This window comes from Ctenocephalides felis, unplaced genomic scaffold, assembly GCF_003426905.1.
Source record: "Ctenocephalides felis isolate EL2017-DRISC unplaced genomic scaffold, ASM342690v1 CF-g0.4_SCAFFOLD_01170, whole genome shotgun sequence".
In the NCBI taxonomy this organism is placed as follows: domain Eukaryota; kingdom Metazoa; phylum Arthropoda; class Insecta; order Siphonaptera; family Pulicidae; genus Ctenocephalides; species Ctenocephalides felis.
The window spans coordinates 48,296,582-48,318,206 of record NW_020537324.1 but is presented as its reverse complement, the minus strand read 5'-3'; the positions used below and the strand labels follow the sequence as shown (position 1 = coordinate 48,318,206).

The window sequence follows — 21,625 nt, the reverse complement described above, 5'->3', positions numbered from 1 at the left end:
GGCCACTTTGTCATGTTGTCCATATATATGGGAGTGCTTAAAAATTGAAATTTTGCCATTGTTTAAAAATGAAAACGATTTTCTAAAAGTTTTTAATCAGTTCCATTACCATTTACGGAAGTTCAAAAATAATTCACTCTAATTTATAATTAACCACTTGAACCAAATATAGCGCAATTTTTCGTCTTTAACATTGACATGAGTGAAATAAGAAAGCCCTTTAATTTTCTCGTACTCAGCCTTTAACAATCCACCGTCTCACACTTTCGTCGTCTGCCCGCATCGTCTCACATCGTTTGCCTCGCTCCACCAGCGCAAAGTCCCACGGCAACCACCACCCCGTTCAGTGGAGATCCAGGGCGCGACGCCTGCGCCATGCGCCGCGACAGGAGCATCGACCACCGGCTCCGTGAGAAAATAAGAGCAGGCCGAAAAGACCCGGGAAAAATGTTGTTTTGTCTATGAAATCGCATGGTCGTTCTTCGCGCTAAGCATACGCTTTTGGGATAAGTGGCAGATGTGGATGTGGTAGAGCACGATAAGACAAACTAAGTTGACTGGTCAGAAGAGATCGGTTTAATGGCTAAAATAATGGGCAGCAATAATAATAAAGAGGACAGACGTCTTACATCAATTTTTTTTGCCAATTGAGAAATGATCAAAACGTTTTATATATATTAGAGAAAACTCAATCATTTTACTTTTGAATCATTTTTGACTGCTTTAAAATAAATTATCCACCTCTAACCAGACATGCATGTGGGTATAAACGTATTATGTAACCGCATACATTTTATAGAATAAATTCTGAAAATAATGTTCTTAAATTAAGAAAAATGTTTATATCGCTCAATGTTTGAAAAATAATTTATCCTAATTCACATTTAAATCAAAATAATTAGGTTCTCATTTTTTACTCAAAATTTTCACTTATAAAATTATCAAGTATTTTACGATTTTATAATCCTGATTAAATGGGACTTTTTTTTAAATCTTCTCGAAGTTGACCGATTTTAAAAATATTAAATTCATAGTTCACAAAAGTATTATTTATCGTAAACTTGGGCTAATCGTGGTATATTTTACTGTGGCTATTGTGGTCCTAGAAATGTTATTCATGGTTACGGTTTCAAAGCTTGAAAGTACAAAAATAATAAAATTTACGACAATAACTGAACAACGTGAGATAATTTTTTGCCGTTTCAGTGTAAATCGCAAAATAGTGAATAATTTTCGTCCACGTTTTAGCCCGATTTTGAAAATTCAAAAACCGTTCGATAGATATTAATTGGGAATCGTGCTGATTAGTTTTTTGGTAAAGATCTTGTAATAAAGTTTAAAACAATTTTTGACGATTTTTATGATTTTTTTTTTGATGGTAGATACCATAGTTTTGTAGATTATACTAAAATATTACGGCCCTACGACGAGTCGTTTAATTTTAAAATTCGTCAGAGTTTGCAAAAATTAGTATCGTTTTTTTGGCATTTGTCAAAATTAACTTTTGATCGACGTTTTCCCAAAAACGCCTGACCGATTTCATAAATTTAAAGCCATTCGATGTATCTCAATGAGGACTATAATTTGTCAGTTTTTGAGACGATCTGAAAAAAAGTGTTAAACTTTTCGTCCACATTTAAGCTCAAAACTGTTCGAAAGATATTAGTTGGGAATGATACTGATCAGTTTTAGGTGAAAATCTTCCGAGCCATTTTCTTGTAATTACTGTCGAATAAAAAATTTAAGTCGATTTTTATGAAACTTTTTTTGGCGATATATATCATGGTCTTATAGAACTTACTTTAGAAAATACTCCGAGTTAACGTGTTCGTTAGTTTTCAATTATGTGTAATAAATCCACTCGGATACTTCTAATCACTCATAAATTAATTTGTTTATTATTGATTAAGTCGATTATTTACACATATTGAGAAGTTCATGTAACTTGCCTCAAGGTTAAATACCAATACCAACTAGTTTCTGATCTTTTTCAGGACAGTGAAGGTCAATACTATCACTCTGTTTCGGCCCTAGTGGACATCTGGGAGTGTATATATCACACGAATTAAAGGTATGTCAAATGATAAATATTGAATTTAGTAGGAAAAAGGCAATATAGTATATACATATACCACATTAGACATATTAGCAAACTATTTTGCAATGTTTTGGCCTGGTTGAAGTTTACATGTACTACGAATTTAATTGTAGAAGTAACTGCGACATTACTGGCAATAAGTAAAATTTCCATCAAATCACAGGTGATGGGTCAAGTATTAAAATTTTTATTATTTTTTTTGAAATGCAATCAGAACTTAAGGTCCTATAAGCTGTTAGGCTAATTTGACTTAATGCTAGGACGGTTTTACAGATGCAACCCCCGTTTGAAAAATTTCATAATTACAATTTCTGAAATAGGGCAAATGTTTTTATTGATGCAGCAATGCCGGATTTGGGCTGCTCTTACTTCAAAATATATTGCTACCTATATTTCTCAGTGAAAATACTACTGCTTGACATCAGGCTTCTCAAAGCTGAATCGAACCCGGGTTATTACGCGCTTAATTCGATATTTAATTTATCAATATTTCTGCAATAATCAATAGTCTACAATTATAGATCAATAATGCGCAGCATATCGTGTACAATATATATCGCAGTCCTGAAGCAACTTGGGTTTCCGCATTAATCCTTTGGCTTCACTTGGAAACACTTGTATTGCATTTTATATTGATAAAAGATAAGTGTTCGTATGGCAAAAGAAGGGTTTATTAAGCGTTCCGACATAAATATGTATGGTCCGTTGCTCTATCCTATCGCAACATGTTTACTCATGTGTGCCGAAGAATTCAACCCTTGGAAACACAATGAAACAATGTCTGCACAAACCACTTACGCAAATTACTTTGCCGACGCCGCCGCATCATGCGAATTCGGACCCGAACGTTGTTGTATGCAAAGTATACACATCAATGATCGGTTGCATCATAGGAATGCTTCATTCACTTTGTTCGTTCGTGAAACCTTTGATGAAATTATCATTAAATTCAATGGATACTTTTTCTGTGATGCTCATGTTTGTATCCGTGGAATAAGTTTTATCTTGTATGGGGTTTATCTTGCCTTTGGTTTCATTTCATTTGATTTTTCTAAAGTTTATTATAAAATAGGAAAAATAAAGTTTTTCATTAAAATATGCAAGTTTTAAAGTTATTTTATATTTTTAATTTCCCATGTACCCTGAGAAATTAAAGAACAAACTGAAAGTCAAGCACGAATTGTTTATATTGAGGGGGGAGTAGAACCATTGAGTTTGTTAATAGTAATAATTCTAATAATAGTTAAATATTTCATTTTATTCTATTCACAACTCATTTACAGACGTATACAAATAATTTTGAATACAAATTTATCCAACAGTTATAAAATAATCAATTAGAAAAAAAGTTATTTTCTTCTATCTCTACAGGTTATAATTTGTATTAGCATGATGTGCAGAGCTATCGGAAGGCAAATTTTGTACAAATTCGACCGAACAAATTTTAAATTTAGAAAAGGACGCTATAAATCTTTAGTAGTTAATTATTTATAGTTATTCATTGAATAATAACTTTTGTTTCTATTTTGTAGTGATTTTAATTAAACTGATTTGGTACTATTATTATTTATTCAATCAAGACAAAATTTGTTCTATGAATTTTCTGTTTTTTATACTATTGTATAAATATACTTTGTTACCAAAACAAAATCATCTTATGCATTTTAAAGTTTCAAAACTAAATATCTACCCGAAACAATCACATGAAAACAGAATATGAAATTAAATGAAAAATGTCAGTGTAGTGTGAAAACCATTATTCTTTTCTTATATAGAAATGGAATAAAATATTCTCCATTGTGAGTTTAGTTCAACGGATTGCCTAAAATATTGAAATATATTTGCCATTAATCAAGTTGCATAAACTCTAGGTTATGTATAAATAATCGACTTAGTTTATAAGATGTAAAATTTAGCTATTTTGATAAAAATTTTAACCATATATTTCAAAAATATTTTTTTTTTTTGCATTCACTGAAAACTTGTCAACGCAATATTCCTATTATTCCAAACTTTGATAAGTTGTTAAAATTAAACTAGGTGTTGTAGGAGAGTGATGTGTTAGAATTTTCATTAATTATATCGCCATATAAAGTTTCATCAAAATAGTAAAAAAATATTAACAACTAATAACGAAGTAACGGCCTGGCAGATCAAAAATTAGTCATCATGATATGCAACTTATATTTTTCGAACAGTTTTGAACTCGATTCAAGATTTTTAACGAAAACGTAGACATTATTTTTGCATTTTCTAGTTGATTTATGAGAAACAGCTCAGCTGATTGTCTTGTAAAACTATTCAACGCGAGTCCTTATCGAGTTTTATCAAATAGCTTATGTACTATTGCACGGTGCAGCCGTTTTTAGGAAAATCCGGCGAAAGGTTGAATTTTGACTTGCATAGACACATACATTTTTTATATCTTCCAGTAGGGTAAATTGCAGCGATAGTCCAAAATGAACATTTTATTTTTTTTTTACGTTGTAGAGGTTTCTGAATATTTTGGCATGCTTTAGAAAAATTTGATGAATGTATGTGTGTTTTTTGTCCACTATTTCGGGCGCACGGATCAACCCGAATTTTCATTGTGTACGATTTCATTGTGCTGAAAAAAACATTCAATTCATATTGATGTCTTCATATCAATATGTATGTGCATAATAAGTCTCGCCTTTGATTAACTCAGGTTGTTATGTTAAAATTTAACTCTTGTAGCTGTGGACTGTATTAAACACTGATTTGTTGGTATAATTTATGCATTTGTTGCAGTTCTTATTACGCTAATGATATGGAGAGTTCTAATTGAAGAAACTTTATTTGGTATTTAATTATTTACTAAGTTACACGGACGTTAGTTTTAGAAGTGAGAAAAATAATTTCAATCCAAATCTCGCTTACAATCATCCAGTATAAAAGCTCAATGCCATGAAAATTGCCGCTTTCACGATCAATATAATAGAATGAAAATACGTCCAAACACAATATGAATTGTGCAGATTACTTTTTGGTAAAGATAAGTCAACTGATTCGGAGATAAAGAGCAGAAGAAAGAATGGATCAACAGATTAGGTGAAAAAATAATTAGAGCCATGCATCACTAGTTGAAATTTGGTCTTAAACCATTCAGAGTCTTGAAACCTTGTATTCTTTCGGGAAGCTAACAATACATTTGCAGTATTGAAATTTGTGTTTGATGCATAATATCATGAAGAATAGTATACGTCACCATCATGTGGTGTGTCGGACGATACCATAGAGATGCACTCTAGTACAACAACCTAGTTCTCTAATCCAAGTTCATATATTCCTAGCCAGTATAGTTTTTATAATATGTATGTGAATTTACGAAGGTATATATTAATATTATATGTGTGGGTTCAGTGCGCGCGCATCGGCGGCGTCGCATTGGTCAGTCCGGACAGTTTAAAGTGTCACCGCGCCCATGCGACTCCGCGGCGACACCGGAAATGTCACTGGGCGGCGCCCGTCGAGCTTTCCCAGGACACAGGCGGGCACCAACTTTTTATTATATCTACTATTAACCTATAGTATCATATGAAAACATTATGTACTATTATATGAAATAAAACATAAAACACTATAGACATCATACAATATACAGATATCAAAGATCAATATTGGAAGTTATACCATGGGATTGTTCAAGTATTACGTAAGCAGATTTAGTAAAATTATTTACTCCCCCCCCCCCCTTGTCAGCAAAAGTAAGTGAAGCTGTCACCAAAATGTAACCCAAAATAAGCAAATCAATAACCCCCCCGCCCCCTATAGTGCTTACGTAATACTTGAACGGCCCCTATGCAGAAAATGAGAAAGTCGTAAATTATTTCCTTATAGAAATATACTATAAAATATTAGTAAAATATACTGGGTACGGTAGTGGCAGTCGTCATAACAGCTAAACAATACTAGTTTTGAGATAGGGTTCAAAAACATGAAGTATGTTTGTTTGAACAAGTTTCCATTAGTGCGTATATATCATTTTATTCGTAATTTTATTCCGCATCTTTCGTCCGAACAAAGTTTTTTTTTATAGCTTTTGCCATTTAGCTTGTAGTATAGAATCTGTTTAAATATTCAGATGTTGAAATGCAAAGTACGGTTAGGTTCCAGCAACTAGCCACACTATTCGATATTTTTCCAAAGAAACCATATAAAGTATTATACATAGTTAAAAAGGTTTCAAAATTCTTACTTCTTTTTCCTTAAATCGCAACTTCGAATTTCGCACGGTGTGGCCTACAGACGAGTTGCAGTAGTAAAATTCAAGGAAAACTGAAAAATCTACTTCTCTATACTAAGATGATCTGTAGACCGCATTGCTTTTATAGAGTCAAAAGTAAGTTTTTCTGATCAGTTTCTCTTAACTGTAACTTGTATACAAATGGATCACTTTGTATGTTATTTTGCAGTAAGTTGAACATTAGTAATTTATTACTAGTAATTAGTTTTTGAGTAGATAATTTATCCCAGTAATAACGATGATTTGTTTTCAAAAGCGTGCGTTGGGTTCTAACAAATTTTGGGGGTACGATCATGAGTTATAACCATATACATGTAGCAGTTATTATTATAAGAAATCGAACAGAAAATCTTCTGCGGTCTACAGATGACGTTAATGAAGGGCGCCGACTCAATGCAATAATGGAAACTTGTTCGAACAAACATACTTCATCCTTCTCTCTTTGAACCTTCTCTCAAAACCAGTAATCAATAATACCATATGACATGTATTTTTTGGGTTGAAGATTAAACAGATAAAGAAAAATCTCACTTAACTGAGACAAAATACAAAAGAGAAAAAAAAATTCAATACAAGTAAAAAAATTTAGTATTTTAGCATTTCTACGTTGAAAAATGTTCAAATTACCATTTAGATCAATTTTTTAATCTAACTGGTAAATTAACAAAATTATTGTTTATCAGAAAAGCGGCACAACCGTGTTCAGGGTCCTCTATATTATGAAAAAAAAAAACAAAACTCAAAAGTATTTTTATGTATTTGGTTTGGCTATTAGTTTTTGCCTCGAACCATCGTGGGTTATAATGGTTAGATTAATGATTAACAGTGGATACTTGGCGACAGCCTAGTGTCTAGCAGTAGTATGACGTCGGTTTTCACTTGAAAATTTGGATAGCAATACGTTTCCTATTGAAAATAGCTTTTACCCGGTAGGCATCAATAAAACAAGTTATCAGTAGAAATTACAAAAATTGTAATAATACATTCATCACAAAGATAGGACAACCGTTTGAGTCTCTATCAAAAAGTTACCTTGTTCAAGAAGTCACCACAACAGTTTATATGATTTATAAATATTGTTGTAAAAATGATTGATTGTAAATAATCATCAAATTGATAGAGATATATAAATACTCAATTAAATTAAAACATACTTTATATTCGATATTTTGTGACACTTTGCATATTATTATTTTTTTTTAACTCTGTTTTATTCAGCAATCAGAAATACATAAGGATTCCTATAAGCTAAATTGACTATTTTTAACAGCGATGTCTAAGAAGAACTGTTCTGAAGTAATAATATCATTTGAAATTTTAAAATATTTCTAATTAAAATTTTATATTATTGAATAAATTTGTATAAACTATTAATATTTTTTACAAAAAATTTAGGCGTCATGAAATAAAAAATAGTTTTAAAAAACTATAATATAAAATCTAAAACTTCAAAAAGGAATTTGTTATGGATTTATTATAAATAAACAATAATAATATAAAATGTATGCGAGATCTTACATAAGGTTTTGTTCTTTTGTTGGTCCAATGAAGCTGCTTGAAGACACTTTTGATAACATCCACAAAAAATCCATTTTTCGAATCCAAAATCACTATAATACTAACAAGAAGCTATACCAAAATGCATAATTTATTTACATAATATTTACATATTTAACATTTTTACTGCATTAAATAATATTTGGCGCCAATAATAACAGTATGTTTGCGGGACGTACGTTTTCATACACAAAATATAAAATATATTTTTAGTCAATTAGTAACATGCTGTACAATAATATTGAAGGCAGGACTAAGGATTAAGGCACCTCATTAGTGTAGAATAGACCGTGGAATATTATAGGGCAATCAAATTAAAATCAAACCGCAGTCTTCTTTTGTACTTTGATAACATTTGCTACGTACATAATGTGAATGTAATTACTCGATTTGAAATTTAGATTGCTTGTAATTACCGGCATGAATTATTTATTTCACAATAATACTTCACGCACTTTTTAGATTATCCATTTAGCTTCACGGAACCGTGTATCATTTTTTGCAACCACTTTGACTTCATGATATCCTTGTTAGGCATACGTTGAAGTACATTTTTATGACGATATTATTAACTTGGAAACTAGTACTCGCGCTTGATGTTTGTGTTCGAATTTAATTGCATGTTGTTTAGTGATTGCTTAATTCATGTTTATTGTATAAAGCATTATTTATATTATATCACACACGTAATTATGAAAATAAATTATGTTTTCTTTAATTTATAAGAATTGTCACTATTAATGTAGTAGGCTTTCAAGAATCAAAACTTGACTAATCCAAAATTGATTTATTGGAATCTAAAATTGACTGAATTTATTAATAGAGAATTTAAGAACAAACTTTCCAATAAAATAATATTTATTTCACAAAACTACAGACTATTTTAAAGAACACAAAAAATTTCGTTCCTAATTTATATGCTAGGCATTAGCTCGAAGTCAATAGTATTAAATATAATTTCAAGCTCTTGCCAATAGGATTGAGCGGTCCACCACCGATATATCAAGAATAAGTAAATGTAAGAATTATTCAACAACAATATTTGAAAGTAGTGGAAAAAAATATGTAGGAAGCTATCAACTGGATTCTTACGACATTATTATCGAGTGATAAACGACAACGTTTGAAAATCTATAACTAATATATTTTCTTTCGTTGTTAGTTTTTTAGGTTACATGGCACTATGGTTCAGTTTACGAGACCTTAATATAATTTTTAAGTAGAATACGTTATTTACATGCTTTATAAGATGTATTGGTAGTTTTAAGTTAGATTCAATAGTTTTGTCTTATATAACCTTAATAAAAGCTTACTTCTGGGTGAGGTAAAAAGAACCAACTGAACGCTTACGCTGTCAAAGATGTATAAACATTAAAAAATAGTAAATAAAAAAATAAGTTAAAAAAAATTACAAGAGATGAATTAAATTAATACTTATTCCTGCACAGTTGATAAATGCTTGTGACGAAATACCAGATTAAAGTTATATACAGTGTTATATCTGTAAAAAATGTACCTATAAAATTTATATTTTGCATTGGTTGAAGAATAATGAAGCTATTATTTAGAAAAATGCTTTTAAAATTTAAATTTTGACCTGTTTGTCACCTGGACCTCCCATTTTACCCCGACTATGGGGTAAAAAGTACCAGGTGACAAATTCATTATTATTTTGTCTATTGTAACAATGGGAAAACTTAATAAATTATATGAGTAGGTACTACAGAGTAGCTCCAACAAATGTCTTGAAAACGGTTGATTTATACAAAATACTAAGTTAAAAGAAATATTACTACTTGTACTCCTTCAAGTTTCACCAAAACTATAACTTTCAAAAATAATACAAATTTTATTCAGTTTGGAATCTAGTAAAGATAACTTTACTGATTAATCATGATATTTTGAAACATTGAGTAGACAAGAGTAATTTTTTACATTTCACTCAGGAAAAAACTAAACTGTGTTTATAATTGCCAATTATCATTTTTTATGATAAGTCCAATATTACAACTTACCTTCTACTTCTACCGGTGCAAGTAGTAACGAAAAAAACAAAAATAATTTTTTTTTTTTTTTTTTTTTTTTATTGGCTTCCTCTTATTATACAATTAGCCATATAACATACATTTTAACTTAAATATTTTCTATATAATTTTAAATATACATATTTATATTTTAATTTTTGATCTAACTAAAAATTCATATATTACTCTATAGCTATTCTTATTACAAATTAATAGATCTAAGTTAAACGGTTTGATAATATCTAAATTTCTATATATATAATTTAACATTCTTTTTCTGTTTTCTTCATATTTTTTACATTCCAGAATTATATGTTCCAGAGTACCTTCTTCCTCTCCACATTTACATATATCTGAATTTATCACTTTTATTCTATGCAAGTGTTTCGCATAGCTTCCGTGTTTGGTTCTTATCCTACTGATGGTGACAATAAAACTTCTTTCTTCATTTTTAAACTCTTCAAACCATGGTTTAAACGATAAACAGTCATTATATAATTTGTAATGCCTTCCTTTTCTTTGCGATGTTTCTCTCCATACTTCTTTCCATCTCTCCTCTGATTTAATTTTAATTTTCTTAATTATGTCACCATATAAGCATTTATTATATTCTTGTCCGCTTACACTTGCTATTTTTGCCAGTTCATCAGCCTTTACGTTTCCTTCCACACCTATATGACCTTGTACCCATCCAATATTTATGTTATTTCCATTCCCTGTAATTATCTCTATATCATTCAATATTTCAAAATATATTTTTTCTTCAAATTCTATTGTATTCATGAACTTCTCTAATTTATTTACACAACTTAAACTATCTGTTAAAATCATAGTTTTTTCATACTTATTCATTTTAGCTATTCTAACAGCTTCACGAATAGCTATTAGTTCTGCCGAATAAATAGAAATAAACTCCGGGAGTTTATAACATATTGGTATTTTTTCCTTTTCAATCCATATTGCACATCCAACTCTATGTGAAACATTATTTCTCGACCCATCCGTATATAAAATTATACTATTAGGTCCATCGTGTTCTATCCACTTTTTATACTCTTTTTTGACTACAATCGTTCTTTTATTATAATACAGTTTTTCATAATATGGATGAACTCCATGGACTACGTTAAATTTCCTATAATCCTTTAAAAATTGAAAACTGCTTAGAATGTCTGGTACTTTTTTGTTTATCCAATATGTGCTCCTGTCTATACATCTCCATATTTCCATCAGTTTGTAATTCAACACAGATTCATGATTTATTATGTTTTTCAAAATATATTTATCACATAAGAGCTTTCGTCTTATTTCTAATGGCATTTCTCCACTTTCCAATAATAATACATTTGTTGGCGTTGACTTCATTGCTCCTATACATATTCTAAGACATCGATATTGAATCTTGTCTAAATCTTGAATTTTTCTACTGTTACTAAATATCCAAGAGCCATAATCTAATTTTGGTCGAATTAATACTCTATATAGGTTTAATGCTGAACTTGGATGTAAACCATTCCAAGTTTTATTTAACATTCTTAATATATTTATACTTTTTTCTGTCTTTTTTTTAATACTTTCTATATGTGTCTTGAATGCCAACTTTTGATCTAGATAAATTCCTAAAAATTTATTTATTTCTTGAACTTTTATATTATAATTTTTTGTTTGAATGCTTGTTGGGAAATTTCTTTTATTATGTCTAGTGAATATACCAATCGTACTTTTTTCTTCTGATAATGTTAAACCATTTTTGCTCAACCATAAATTGTATAAATCAATATTGTTTGTCATAATCTCCAAAGCATCTTTTAATGTTTTCCTTTCTACATAAATCACAACATCATCAGCATATTGTAAGATCTTTGTTCCAGGTACCCAAATTTTTTCTAAGTCATAAGCATATAAAGCATATAATAAAGGACTCAGTATACCCCCTTGCGGAAGTCCTTTGTATAAGTATCTTTCATATTTTCTATCATTCATCTCTATAACTATTTTTCTTTGAAAAACATTATAAATTATACTTCGTACAAAAATTAATGGCAAACCTAACTTTAATAATTTATCCATTAAAATATTAGGTATTACATTGTCATAAGCTCCCTTTATATCACTAAATAGTGCTACAACATATGTATTTTTAGAAAATGCCAAATATATGTCACTAATAAATATACTTAAATTATCCATTGTACTATGTTTTCTTCTGAAACCAAATTGAGTTCTTGGGAATATTTTATTATGTTCCAACCACCATTCTAGCCTCCTCTTTATCAATCTATCTTTTATCTTGGCTATGCACGAGCTTAAAGTTATTGGTCTATAGGCATCTATTTCATTTCTATTTATATTTGGTTTTCTTAATAAAATCACTTTATTAATATGCCAGTCATCAATTAATTCAGGCCTCTTCCAATATTTATTAATTATCTTTAGTAATATTTGTTTACCTTTCTCTGGAAGGTTTCTTAACATTGAATATTGAATATTATTTAATCCAGGCGCTGTATCCGTTCTTTTATGCCAGGTTTTTTCTAGTTCCCATTTTGTAAACGGTTTACTTAATAAATCATTTTCCATTTCCGCATACCCATTTAAATCTTCATCAATATTGTAACTAACTCCTGGTGGTGCTATTTTGTCTACTAGAACATCTAATACATCATCACTACATTTTGATACATTTCCCGATTCACCCATATAACAAAAATAATATCTGTTATAATTTATTATTTGCATGTTTTTAAGGAAATTGACATGTTACTAAGTAATTCTTTTCATAAATCAACTTTAGCTATGATTAATGCACATAAAAATATGGTATCTCGTGTGATAGACATCGTTATCAGAAATTAAGCTACAATTAATACAAATTAAATATATAGTATTTCTTGTAACACAACTTACATATGCTCAAATCCTAGATACTATACATTCCACTCAATCATCTTCACTTGATTCTGTATATAATTTTTGAATGTTATAAATAAGCCCCCAGGTTTTATTTCAACTAACTCTGTTTCATTTTTTTACAATTTTCAAGTTAGACAATTTAGCAATCACAAAAATTGTTACACATTATCAAAGATAGATTAATTTGAAGCAAACTAAGGTATATAAAATTCAAAATTAGTCGACATTAATAACGCAAAATGAAATTTCATGATAGTGCAATTTTATATTACATATCAAAAATGACGGATCTGCACAGTTCTGTATATTAGGCAGGAAGGTTTACATATCCAATAGAGTTTTTTTTTAAATATTATTCAAGATCCTATTGAAAAACGCTTGTTACTAGTTATCCCTGATACACAAAGTTTTCAGCTCCACACTATTAAATTATATTAAATGTCCAAACTACCAGTAAACTCGTAAGAAAATTCTGGAAAAATGAATTAATTAAAACTCTGAAAACATTGAAATATGATAAAAGGATAGCTTAACGTATCTTCATATAAATAACTATTGGAATTAGTTTTATTATAGCACTTTAACACATTCAGAGCCTTTTGCCTAGGCATGTAAAAATCGCGTGTTTGGTAAATATGACGGTATATATCTCGTCGAGTGCGTAATAAACATGAACGTGAAAAACGGGTGGGCCGTGTTTAGACAGTAGCTACATATTTAAAATGCTGTGCTATAAATTAATTTTGTCGAATGCCCCTTGTAAATAACCCGCGGCGGAAAATATATGAGACGGGGATTATTCAATTACCCGATATATTTTTACCGTGAACAAACTTCGAGTTTTACAATGCCGTAAAAGTAATTAACGAGGTCGTTGCTGCGTCCGTATTTTTGAGATTGAATTATATGCAAGGATTCGTATTAACAGTATTATCATCCTATATAACATACATATATAGGAATACAAATTATTTTAGACTAATCGCAAAATACATTCGACATCAACTTTACTAAAGGACTTCGACTGTGCAATAAGCAGGTTTGCCAAATGATTAGTATATCAGATCTTTGATATACATATTTCGATTCGTAAGGTTATTGCAAATATTACAAAACATTATAGCCAAAAAATATTTATAATAAGTTTGCTTTACATCATGTCCCAAATAAATAATACGCAAATATTTGTTAAGGGGCCGTTCAAGTATTACGTAAGCACTATAGGGGGAAGGGGGGGTTGTTGATTTGCTTATTTTGGGTTGACATGGGGGGCAGGGGAGTCTGGATGATGATTACGTCATAGGTAGTATTATTATTTTTTTACATTAATTGCAAAATGTTTACGTAAGCATGGGGGTAGGGGGTAAGAGCTTTGCTTACTTTTGCTGACAATAGGGACGTGGGGGGGTAAATAATTGTAATAAATCTGCATACGTAATACTTGAACAACCCCTAATAGGTTATGGGAAGGTGACTCATACCCAACTTTTCAATTTATGAATAAGTATTATCTAATTAGTTGTGATCTTGAATATATTACTAACAAAAATTATGATAATATTATTTTCTATGTTTGAAAAATTGAAGAGATTTTTCTTTACGGTTCTGACTTTTAAAGTCGATTTGTTACTTGTTGACTTATCTATGAATTTATTTCTGTATCAGTTTTATTCATATATAGTTCATATTTACTAATTGGAACAGAAACTAATTTCAGAATTTCCTATGTAAATCGAAGAACATTCAGTTCATCCACTATTGCTAAATATTGTAGACAACTTTTATTTTATTTCAGATCTTACTTTATATCAAAGAATATTATAATTTATCATCCACAATAGAGTAATTTCGGTAATTAAATTTTTTGGATCAAAGTTATTGATTAAATCAAATTAATAAAAAAAGTTCGTAAAAATATGAATTTTAAACTCGTTTCAGCTAAATTTCATGTACCCATATAATATTTTAAAATAATATTAATAATAATTGTACCCATATAATATTTTAAAATTTTCTAGCTTCCTCAATTCCCCGAATTTTAATAGGTACAATTTCTCATAGATAGGTTCTGTCTCACTTAAAATTATGCAAACAATTGAAGTAATTGACAATCAAAGAATTGAACTCAGTAAGTTGTTGAGCTAAATTAAACTTGAGTCATTGTGGGCTTAGGGTGACAGAGAATTTTCGTACGATGTTCCAAACTGATCATTTTTATGATATACACTGAAAAAATGTTAATTTTACAATAATATACGTGATATTGATAATAAAATTTAAAGGTTCTGCCTTTAAACAGTTAGCTGTGTTTGATGAATATACTCGCCTTGGAGAAGTTATCAGAATTTTGTGTATAGGCAAGTAGTGGAGACTTGGTACGTTTGTGCCAGGGTACGGTAGTAAGATAGGGTCCAAAAGGAGAAAAGGGTAGTAAATTTGTTCGAAGAAGTTTTCGTTGTTACATTGAATCTCTACTATTTCCAAATGTTTCAAAGGAAAAATCAATAAATGAAAAAAAGAGAAATTGACAAAGATTATTTGTTAACTTTGTCTAAAATATTATGTTTTTTTTTCTATATTATCATATTTATTTATAAGCTTTGTTTAAATAATTTTAAAAATGAGAGTTTTGTTACATATTTCCCATGATAAAAGTCATTATAAACCATATTGGTATTTATAGCTATTGCTTTTTAACCTAATTTATGCCTGTCGTAACTTTCTTTGGGAGTGTGCACTAACCCAGTCCCCCCTACTCTTGTCATACGTGTAAAAATTTGACCACTATTATTTAAAACTGTGCCCACAATTCAATGAGTGCGCGCAATTAAATGAGTGATGTTAATGAGTAATGGGTTATACAAAGGGTAGGGTAGAGCGGGGCTAGTTGAGCATAGGGGCAAGTTGAGCAATCGAAATATCTCGAAAACTATTCACCGTCCGTTTAGGCATTATATGGCGGAAAGATAGAGGTTTGGGAGAAATAGACATCCCGCGATCGCTAGTAGCCGCTGGACAAATGAGTGAGGCTCACGGGCGTTTTGTTTATTTTGAGACCAAAAACTAAAAAAGTAATTCATCACGAGTTTTCGTCTGGTTTAGTCAAGTGTTATCCATTTTCAAACAGGTAAATGTTATTCTTCCATATAATTAAAGTACTTTTAATATGCATAGAGATTCTGGCTATAATTCTCACGGTTTTTTTGTAAACTCACTTTTATTTTGAAATTCCGAGTTGGGGTTAGTTGAGCATAGTTGCCAAACTTGTTCTGTCATTAAGACAATTACCGTTAACTTCCATAAATTTATAGATGTTGGGTCTATATATAATTTATATTTATAATTAAAAGAACTGAATAACGTGTATATAAGTTTAATTTATAATAACAAAACAAGTATAAAGCATCTCACTGATATAAAGTGTATTTAGGTTAGGTTTTTTAATTTTCACTCTTACAAGGCTTGATGCACAAGAGAATGAGATTGCATTTTTCGCATCCCTCGAGCCCACGCAAGTGTTGCACGATGCGCCGTCGCCAACTTGACAGTTTGCGACGTTCTTCACACGCAACGTGTCTATGAAGTTGGTATTGGCGTTTCTGGTTGTTACTCTCGCCGCTAGGTGTAGGGAGACGCCATATCATTCCCCCCAAGATGAAGGTTAGCTATCTGTCAGAATAGAAATAAGGTTAAATGTGTGTTGTCAAATATTGAACGCAACTTTCTTTTTGATTGTTTTCTTTGTAGGTTCCTTTGATGACTCCCAGGGATGTCTATGAAGTGGTTGAGAAAGTGATTCGTAATCTGCATCTGTTTTATTTATATATGCTGGTTTTAGCCTTTCAACAGCGAAGTTCTTAGTGGCCCCATTAATGCGAAGTTTGTAAATCCTATCAGAAACTCGCTCAAGTATTTCATAGGGTCCTCTGTAAGGTGGTTCCAAGGGCTTTCGTACATGATCTGCTCTGAGGAATACATGTGTGCATGTGCCCATATCTTTCAAAATGAAAATCTTGGATTTGTTGTGGTGGGCTGTTGGAGTTGGTTTCAATGCACACATGATTCGGCGATGATTCTCTAGAAAGACCTGTGGATTCTGTGAGTTATTAGATGTATTGAAAAAATCACCTGGAAGTCTCAATGTGGTTCCGTAAACCATCTCTGCTGCTGATGTCTTGATGTCTTCTTTAAATGAATTCCGTAGACCAAGTAGTACGTAGGGTAGTGTCTTGATCCAAGGTTCAGAAGAACACATCAGTGCAGCTTTTAGGGTTCTGTGCCAACGTTCTACTAATCCATTTGCTTGAGGGTGATATGCTGTCGTACGTGCTTTCTTTGCACCAACTGCCTGTGCCAAGGACTTGAAGAGAGATGACTCAAACTGCGTGCCTTGGTCTGATGTTATTGTAGTTGGTGTACCAAATCTGGAAATCCAGCACGTAAACAATGCCTGCGTGACTGTCTCAGCTGTGATGTCTCTCAGTGGGATGGCTTCCGGCCATCTTGTAAATCTGTCAATAATTGTTAAGCAGTAAGGAAAACCATTAGTATTGGGTAAGGAAATTATGTCAATATGAATATGAGAGAATCTTTCATCAGGAATAGGGATGTGCAAAGGATTGAAATGATTATGTTTATGGATCTTGGACTTTTGACAGGATATGCATTGACGAGTCCAAGTAGCAACATCCTTTCCAATTCCAGGCCAAACATACCGGCTGCGTACCTCCCTGGATGTGGTCCTGATGCTTGGATGAGAAATACCATGGACTACGTCGAATGCAGTTTTGCGGAGGCTCTGTGGGAGATAAGGTTTAACAAAGTTTGACTCAATTATACAATAGATCGGAAAACCATCCAATGTTAATTTATGTAATCTAAGAGAAGTTTCTCCACCAAGCAGCTCCTGCATTTCTGGATCCAAGCTTTGCTCTATACATATTTGTTCAGCCGACAGTCTGGTAGGCATTTCAATAGTGTTAATTCTTGATAATGTATCTGCCACTACATTTTCTTCACCTTTCACATACACAATTTCAGTAGAGAACTGGGATATGTATTCCAATTGCCTACGCTGTCTGTCCGACGCTTTTTCAGGTCTCTGCTGAAATGCATATGTGATGGGTTTGTGGTCTGTCTTGATACTGAAATGCCTACCTTCCAGCAGGTATTCAAAATATTTTATGGCCGCAAAGATGCCTAGAAGCTCTCGGTCATATGTTGAATACCTCTGTTCCGTGGATGTGAGCTTTCTGGAGTAGAAACCTATAGGGTGCCATGCACCATTTTCTTCCTGCTCCAGAGTGGCTCCAATGGCTGTTGTTGACGCATCTGTTACTAAACATATATTTGTTGCAGCAGCTGGATAATGAAGTAAAGCGGCGTTTGCAAGAGCATTCTTTACGTCCTCAAAGGCTTGCAGAGATTCTGGGTTCCAAATGACAGGTGTTTTGTCCTTCTTGACTGAACTACGTAGGTAACTGTTCAGCGGTGCTTGCAGTTTGGCTGCTTTTGGGACTGATTTCCTGTAATAATTCAGCATTCCCAGAAACCTACGCAGTTCCAGAACTGTTGTTGGCTGTGGGAAGTTCAAAATCTTGTCCACCCGGTCTGAAGCTGGAGAATAGCCTTTCTCACTGAGCTTATAACCCAGAAAATCTACTTGGGACTTGCCTAGGACGCATTTGTTGGTGTTGATGGTTAGAGAATGTTCTTGCAAACGCTCAAAAACTATCTGCAGGTGGCGATGGTGTTGCTCCATGTTCTCAGACATAACCAGAATATCATCCACATATATAAACTAAAGTCAATGTCTTGGAATATGTGGTTTATGTAGCACTGGAATGTCTGAGTGGCATTCTTCAGTCCAAAAGGCATGCAGAGGTACTCATATAATCCCCATGGAGTTATGATGGCAGTCTTCTGTATGTCCTCTTCATGCATCGGCACCTGATGATACGCTTTTGCAAGATCTATTGTTGAAAAAATTGTTTTATTGTGCAGGTTTGTAAAAACATCACTGATTAGTGGAGGAGGATATTTGTCTGGTTGCGTGCTTGAATTAAGTTTTCTATAGTCGCCACAGAGTCTATAAGATCCATCCTTTTTTTATACCATATGTATTGGACTTGCCCACGGACTGCTTGAAGGTCTCAAAATGCCACTGTTCAGGAGATTTTGTATCTCGGCTTTTGCAGCTGATGCTTTTTCGCCAAAAATCTTCCTGAACCGGGCAGCAACTGGTGGACCTGTTGTGGTAATCCTGTGTGCGAAAGGAGATGGTTTAATTGTTAGTCTCTGTGGCGTTCTAGTGATTGTTATATATTTGTTTAGTAAGCTCCTGAAAGGTTGGTGTGGGTTAATTGTGGAAATGTTAATGTTCTGGGTCTTCAGCACTTTGCCATCAGAGGCTAAGCCTGTCGTTGAATCAATTAGTCTTTTGCCTTTCAGGTCTATTAGTAGATTGTAGTAGCTTAGCAAGTCTGCACCGATTATGGCTGTTGCCACATCTGCTACTGTGAATGGTCTGCGCAGCGAAAGGTCCAGCTCGAGAGTCCGCTTTCCATAGGTGGATATTCGGCTGGAATTGGCTGCATACAGAACATGCTCTTCCTTGGCACGACCGGTTGCAAACTTGCTAGCTGGAAGAATCGAGAGAACGGAGCCAGAGTCTATAAGAAAATTTATCCGTGTTTTTCTGTCTGTCACACATAGTCGGAGCTCTGGACAGACAGAATTAATATCACCATCATTACTTGCTCCTGGTGTTGATGGTGACTTTAGTTTTCCGGCTTCAGGAGAGTCTTAACCAAACAGGGTTCTATGCATTTGGTAGCCTTCTCTCCAAACCTGCTATGGTAAAAGCATAGCTGTGATTTGGACGGCGTCTTTGATCTCCCTCTCCTGTGCCTGGAGTGACTTCTGGTCCTGCTTCTCTCGTCATGTTCTCTGCTATGTTTTAAATTCTCCACTTCTGTCGTCAAGGCATTTAGTTTCTGCATCATGGCAAGCAGAATTTCTTGGGTGCGGTCACTTCTTGGTTCAGGTGCTCTGCTCGCTGCGAAAGGAGATGGTTTAATTGTTAGTCTCTGTGGCGTTCTAGTGATTGTTATATATTTGTTTAGTAAGCTCCTGAAAGGTTGGTGTGGGTTAATTGTGGAAATGTTAATGTTCTGGGTCTTCAGCACTTTGCCATCAGAGGCTAAGCCTGTCGTTGAATCAATTAGTCTTTTGCCTTTCAGGTCTATTAGTAGATTGTAGTAGCTTAGCAAGTCTGCACCGATTATGGCTGTTGCCACATCTGCCAAGTGAAGGGTCTGCGCAGCGAAAGGTCCAGCTCGAGAGTCCGCTTTCCATAGGTGGATATTCGGCTGGAATTGGCTGCATACAGAACATGCTCTTCCTTGGCACGACCGGTTGCAAACTTGCTAGCTGGAAGAATCGAGAGAACGGAGCCAGAGTCTATAAGAAAATTTATCCGTGTTTTTCTGTCTGTCACACATAGTCGGAGCTCTGGACAGACAGAATTAATATCACCATCATTACTTGCTCCTGGTGTTGATGGTGACTTTAGTTTTCCGGCTTCAGGAGAGTCTTAACCAAACAGGGTTCTATGCATTTGGTAGCCTTCTCTCCAAACCTGCTATGGTAAAAGCATAGCTGTGATTTGGACGGCGTCTTTGATCTCCCTCTCCTGTGCCTGGAGTGACTTCTGGTCCTGCTTCTCTCGTCATGTTCTCTGCTATGTTTTAAATTCTCCACTTCTGTCGTCAAGGCATTTAGTTTCTGCATCATGGCAAGCAGAATTTCTTGGGTGCGGTCACTTCTTGGTTCAGGTGCTCTGCTCGCTGTGGCCATCACCGATGATGGCAGTCCACAAGTATCTACAAGCCTGTCTGCCATCTCGCCAATGGCTTGTAGCCCAATGTTTTTCGATACAAGCAGTAGAGGCCGGATGTGTTGTGGGAGTCTGTCCAACCAAAGTTTATGGATGATATCCTCCGAGATTTCACTCCGAGCCAGGTCAATCATTTCCCGTAGTAGCTGGGATGGCTTTTTGTCACCTAGGACAACGTTTGTTAACAATTTGTCTACTTGCTTTGACCTCGACTCGGATACTCGGTCTAGGATTATGCTCTTCAACGTGTTGTATTTATTTTCGGTTGGCGGATTTCGCAACACATCGCTTACCAGGTGTAAAGTGGACCTGTCCAGAGCACGCAATACCGCCGTGTACTTCGCATGGTCGGATTTGATCCTATCTCCAAGAAACTCTGTCTCAATCAACAGGAACCATAGATCAGGAGCATCTTCCATGAACGGGGTTATTGTATGCCTGCCCACGTTGTAAATTTGTTCCGTTTTTAAATCATTGTTCACTTGGTTGGAGTTGCTCGCACATGGCGTGCGAACTTGAGTTTCGTCAAAATCGATGAGCGATCGATTTAGATCTTGTGAGGCTTCAGTGTTTGCGGGTGAAGACATTATTAATGATATAGTATACCTCGCTTGTAGTATCAAGATCAGAATTCAGCCACGTGTTTTCTCAGTCGCGGTCACCAATTATATAGATGTTGGGTCTATATATAATTTATATTTATAATTAAAAGAACTGAATAACGTGTATATAAGTTTAATTTATAATAACAAAACAAGTATAAAGCATCTCACTGATATAAAGTGTATTTAGGTTAGGTTTTTTAATTTTCACTCTTACAAGGCTTGATGCACAAGAGAATGAGATTGCATTTTTCGCATCCCTCGAGC

At 33.2% G+C, this 21,625-nt stretch overlaps 2 protein-coding genes across 2 annotated transcripts; both read right to left on the bottom strand.

Annotated features, from left to right (window-relative positions):
• Nucleotides 1-18,967: 18,967 nt before the first annotated feature.
• LOC113367335 lies at nt 18,968-19,802 on the bottom strand. Its single transcript, XM_026608947.1, has 2 exons — nt 19,709-19,802; nt 18,968-19,662 (listed from the first exon to the last, which is right to left on the bottom strand). The coding sequence occupies exons 1-2, from the start codon at nt 19,800-19,802 to the stop codon at nt 18,968-18,970; spliced, it is 789 nt and encodes a 262-aa protein (XP_026464732.1).
• A 626-nt stretch (nt 19,803-20,428) lies between these two features.
• LOC113367334 lies at nt 20,429-21,343 on the bottom strand. Its single transcript, XM_026608946.1, has one exon. The coding sequence runs from the start codon at nt 21,341-21,343 to the stop codon at nt 20,429-20,431; it is 915 nt and encodes a 304-aa protein (XP_026464731.1).
• Nucleotides 21,344-21,625: the final 282 nt, after the last annotated feature.

What these genes read in the sequence shown, in the direction of transcription:
- LOC113367335 (XM_026608947.1), bottom strand. Translation starts at nt 19,802, where the DNA reads ATGACGAGAGAAGCAGGACCAGAAGTCACTCCAGGCACAGGAGAGGGA. An exon ending in CTATGCTTTTACCATAGCAG is followed by an intron (nt 19,663 to 19,708) that starts GTTTGGAGAGAA and finishes TGTTTGGTTAAG; the next exon opens with ACTCTCCTGAAGCCGGAAAA.
- LOC113367334 (XM_026608946.1), bottom strand. Translation starts at nt 21,343, where the DNA reads ATGTCTTCACCCGCAAACACTGAAGCCTCACAAGATCTAAATCGATCG.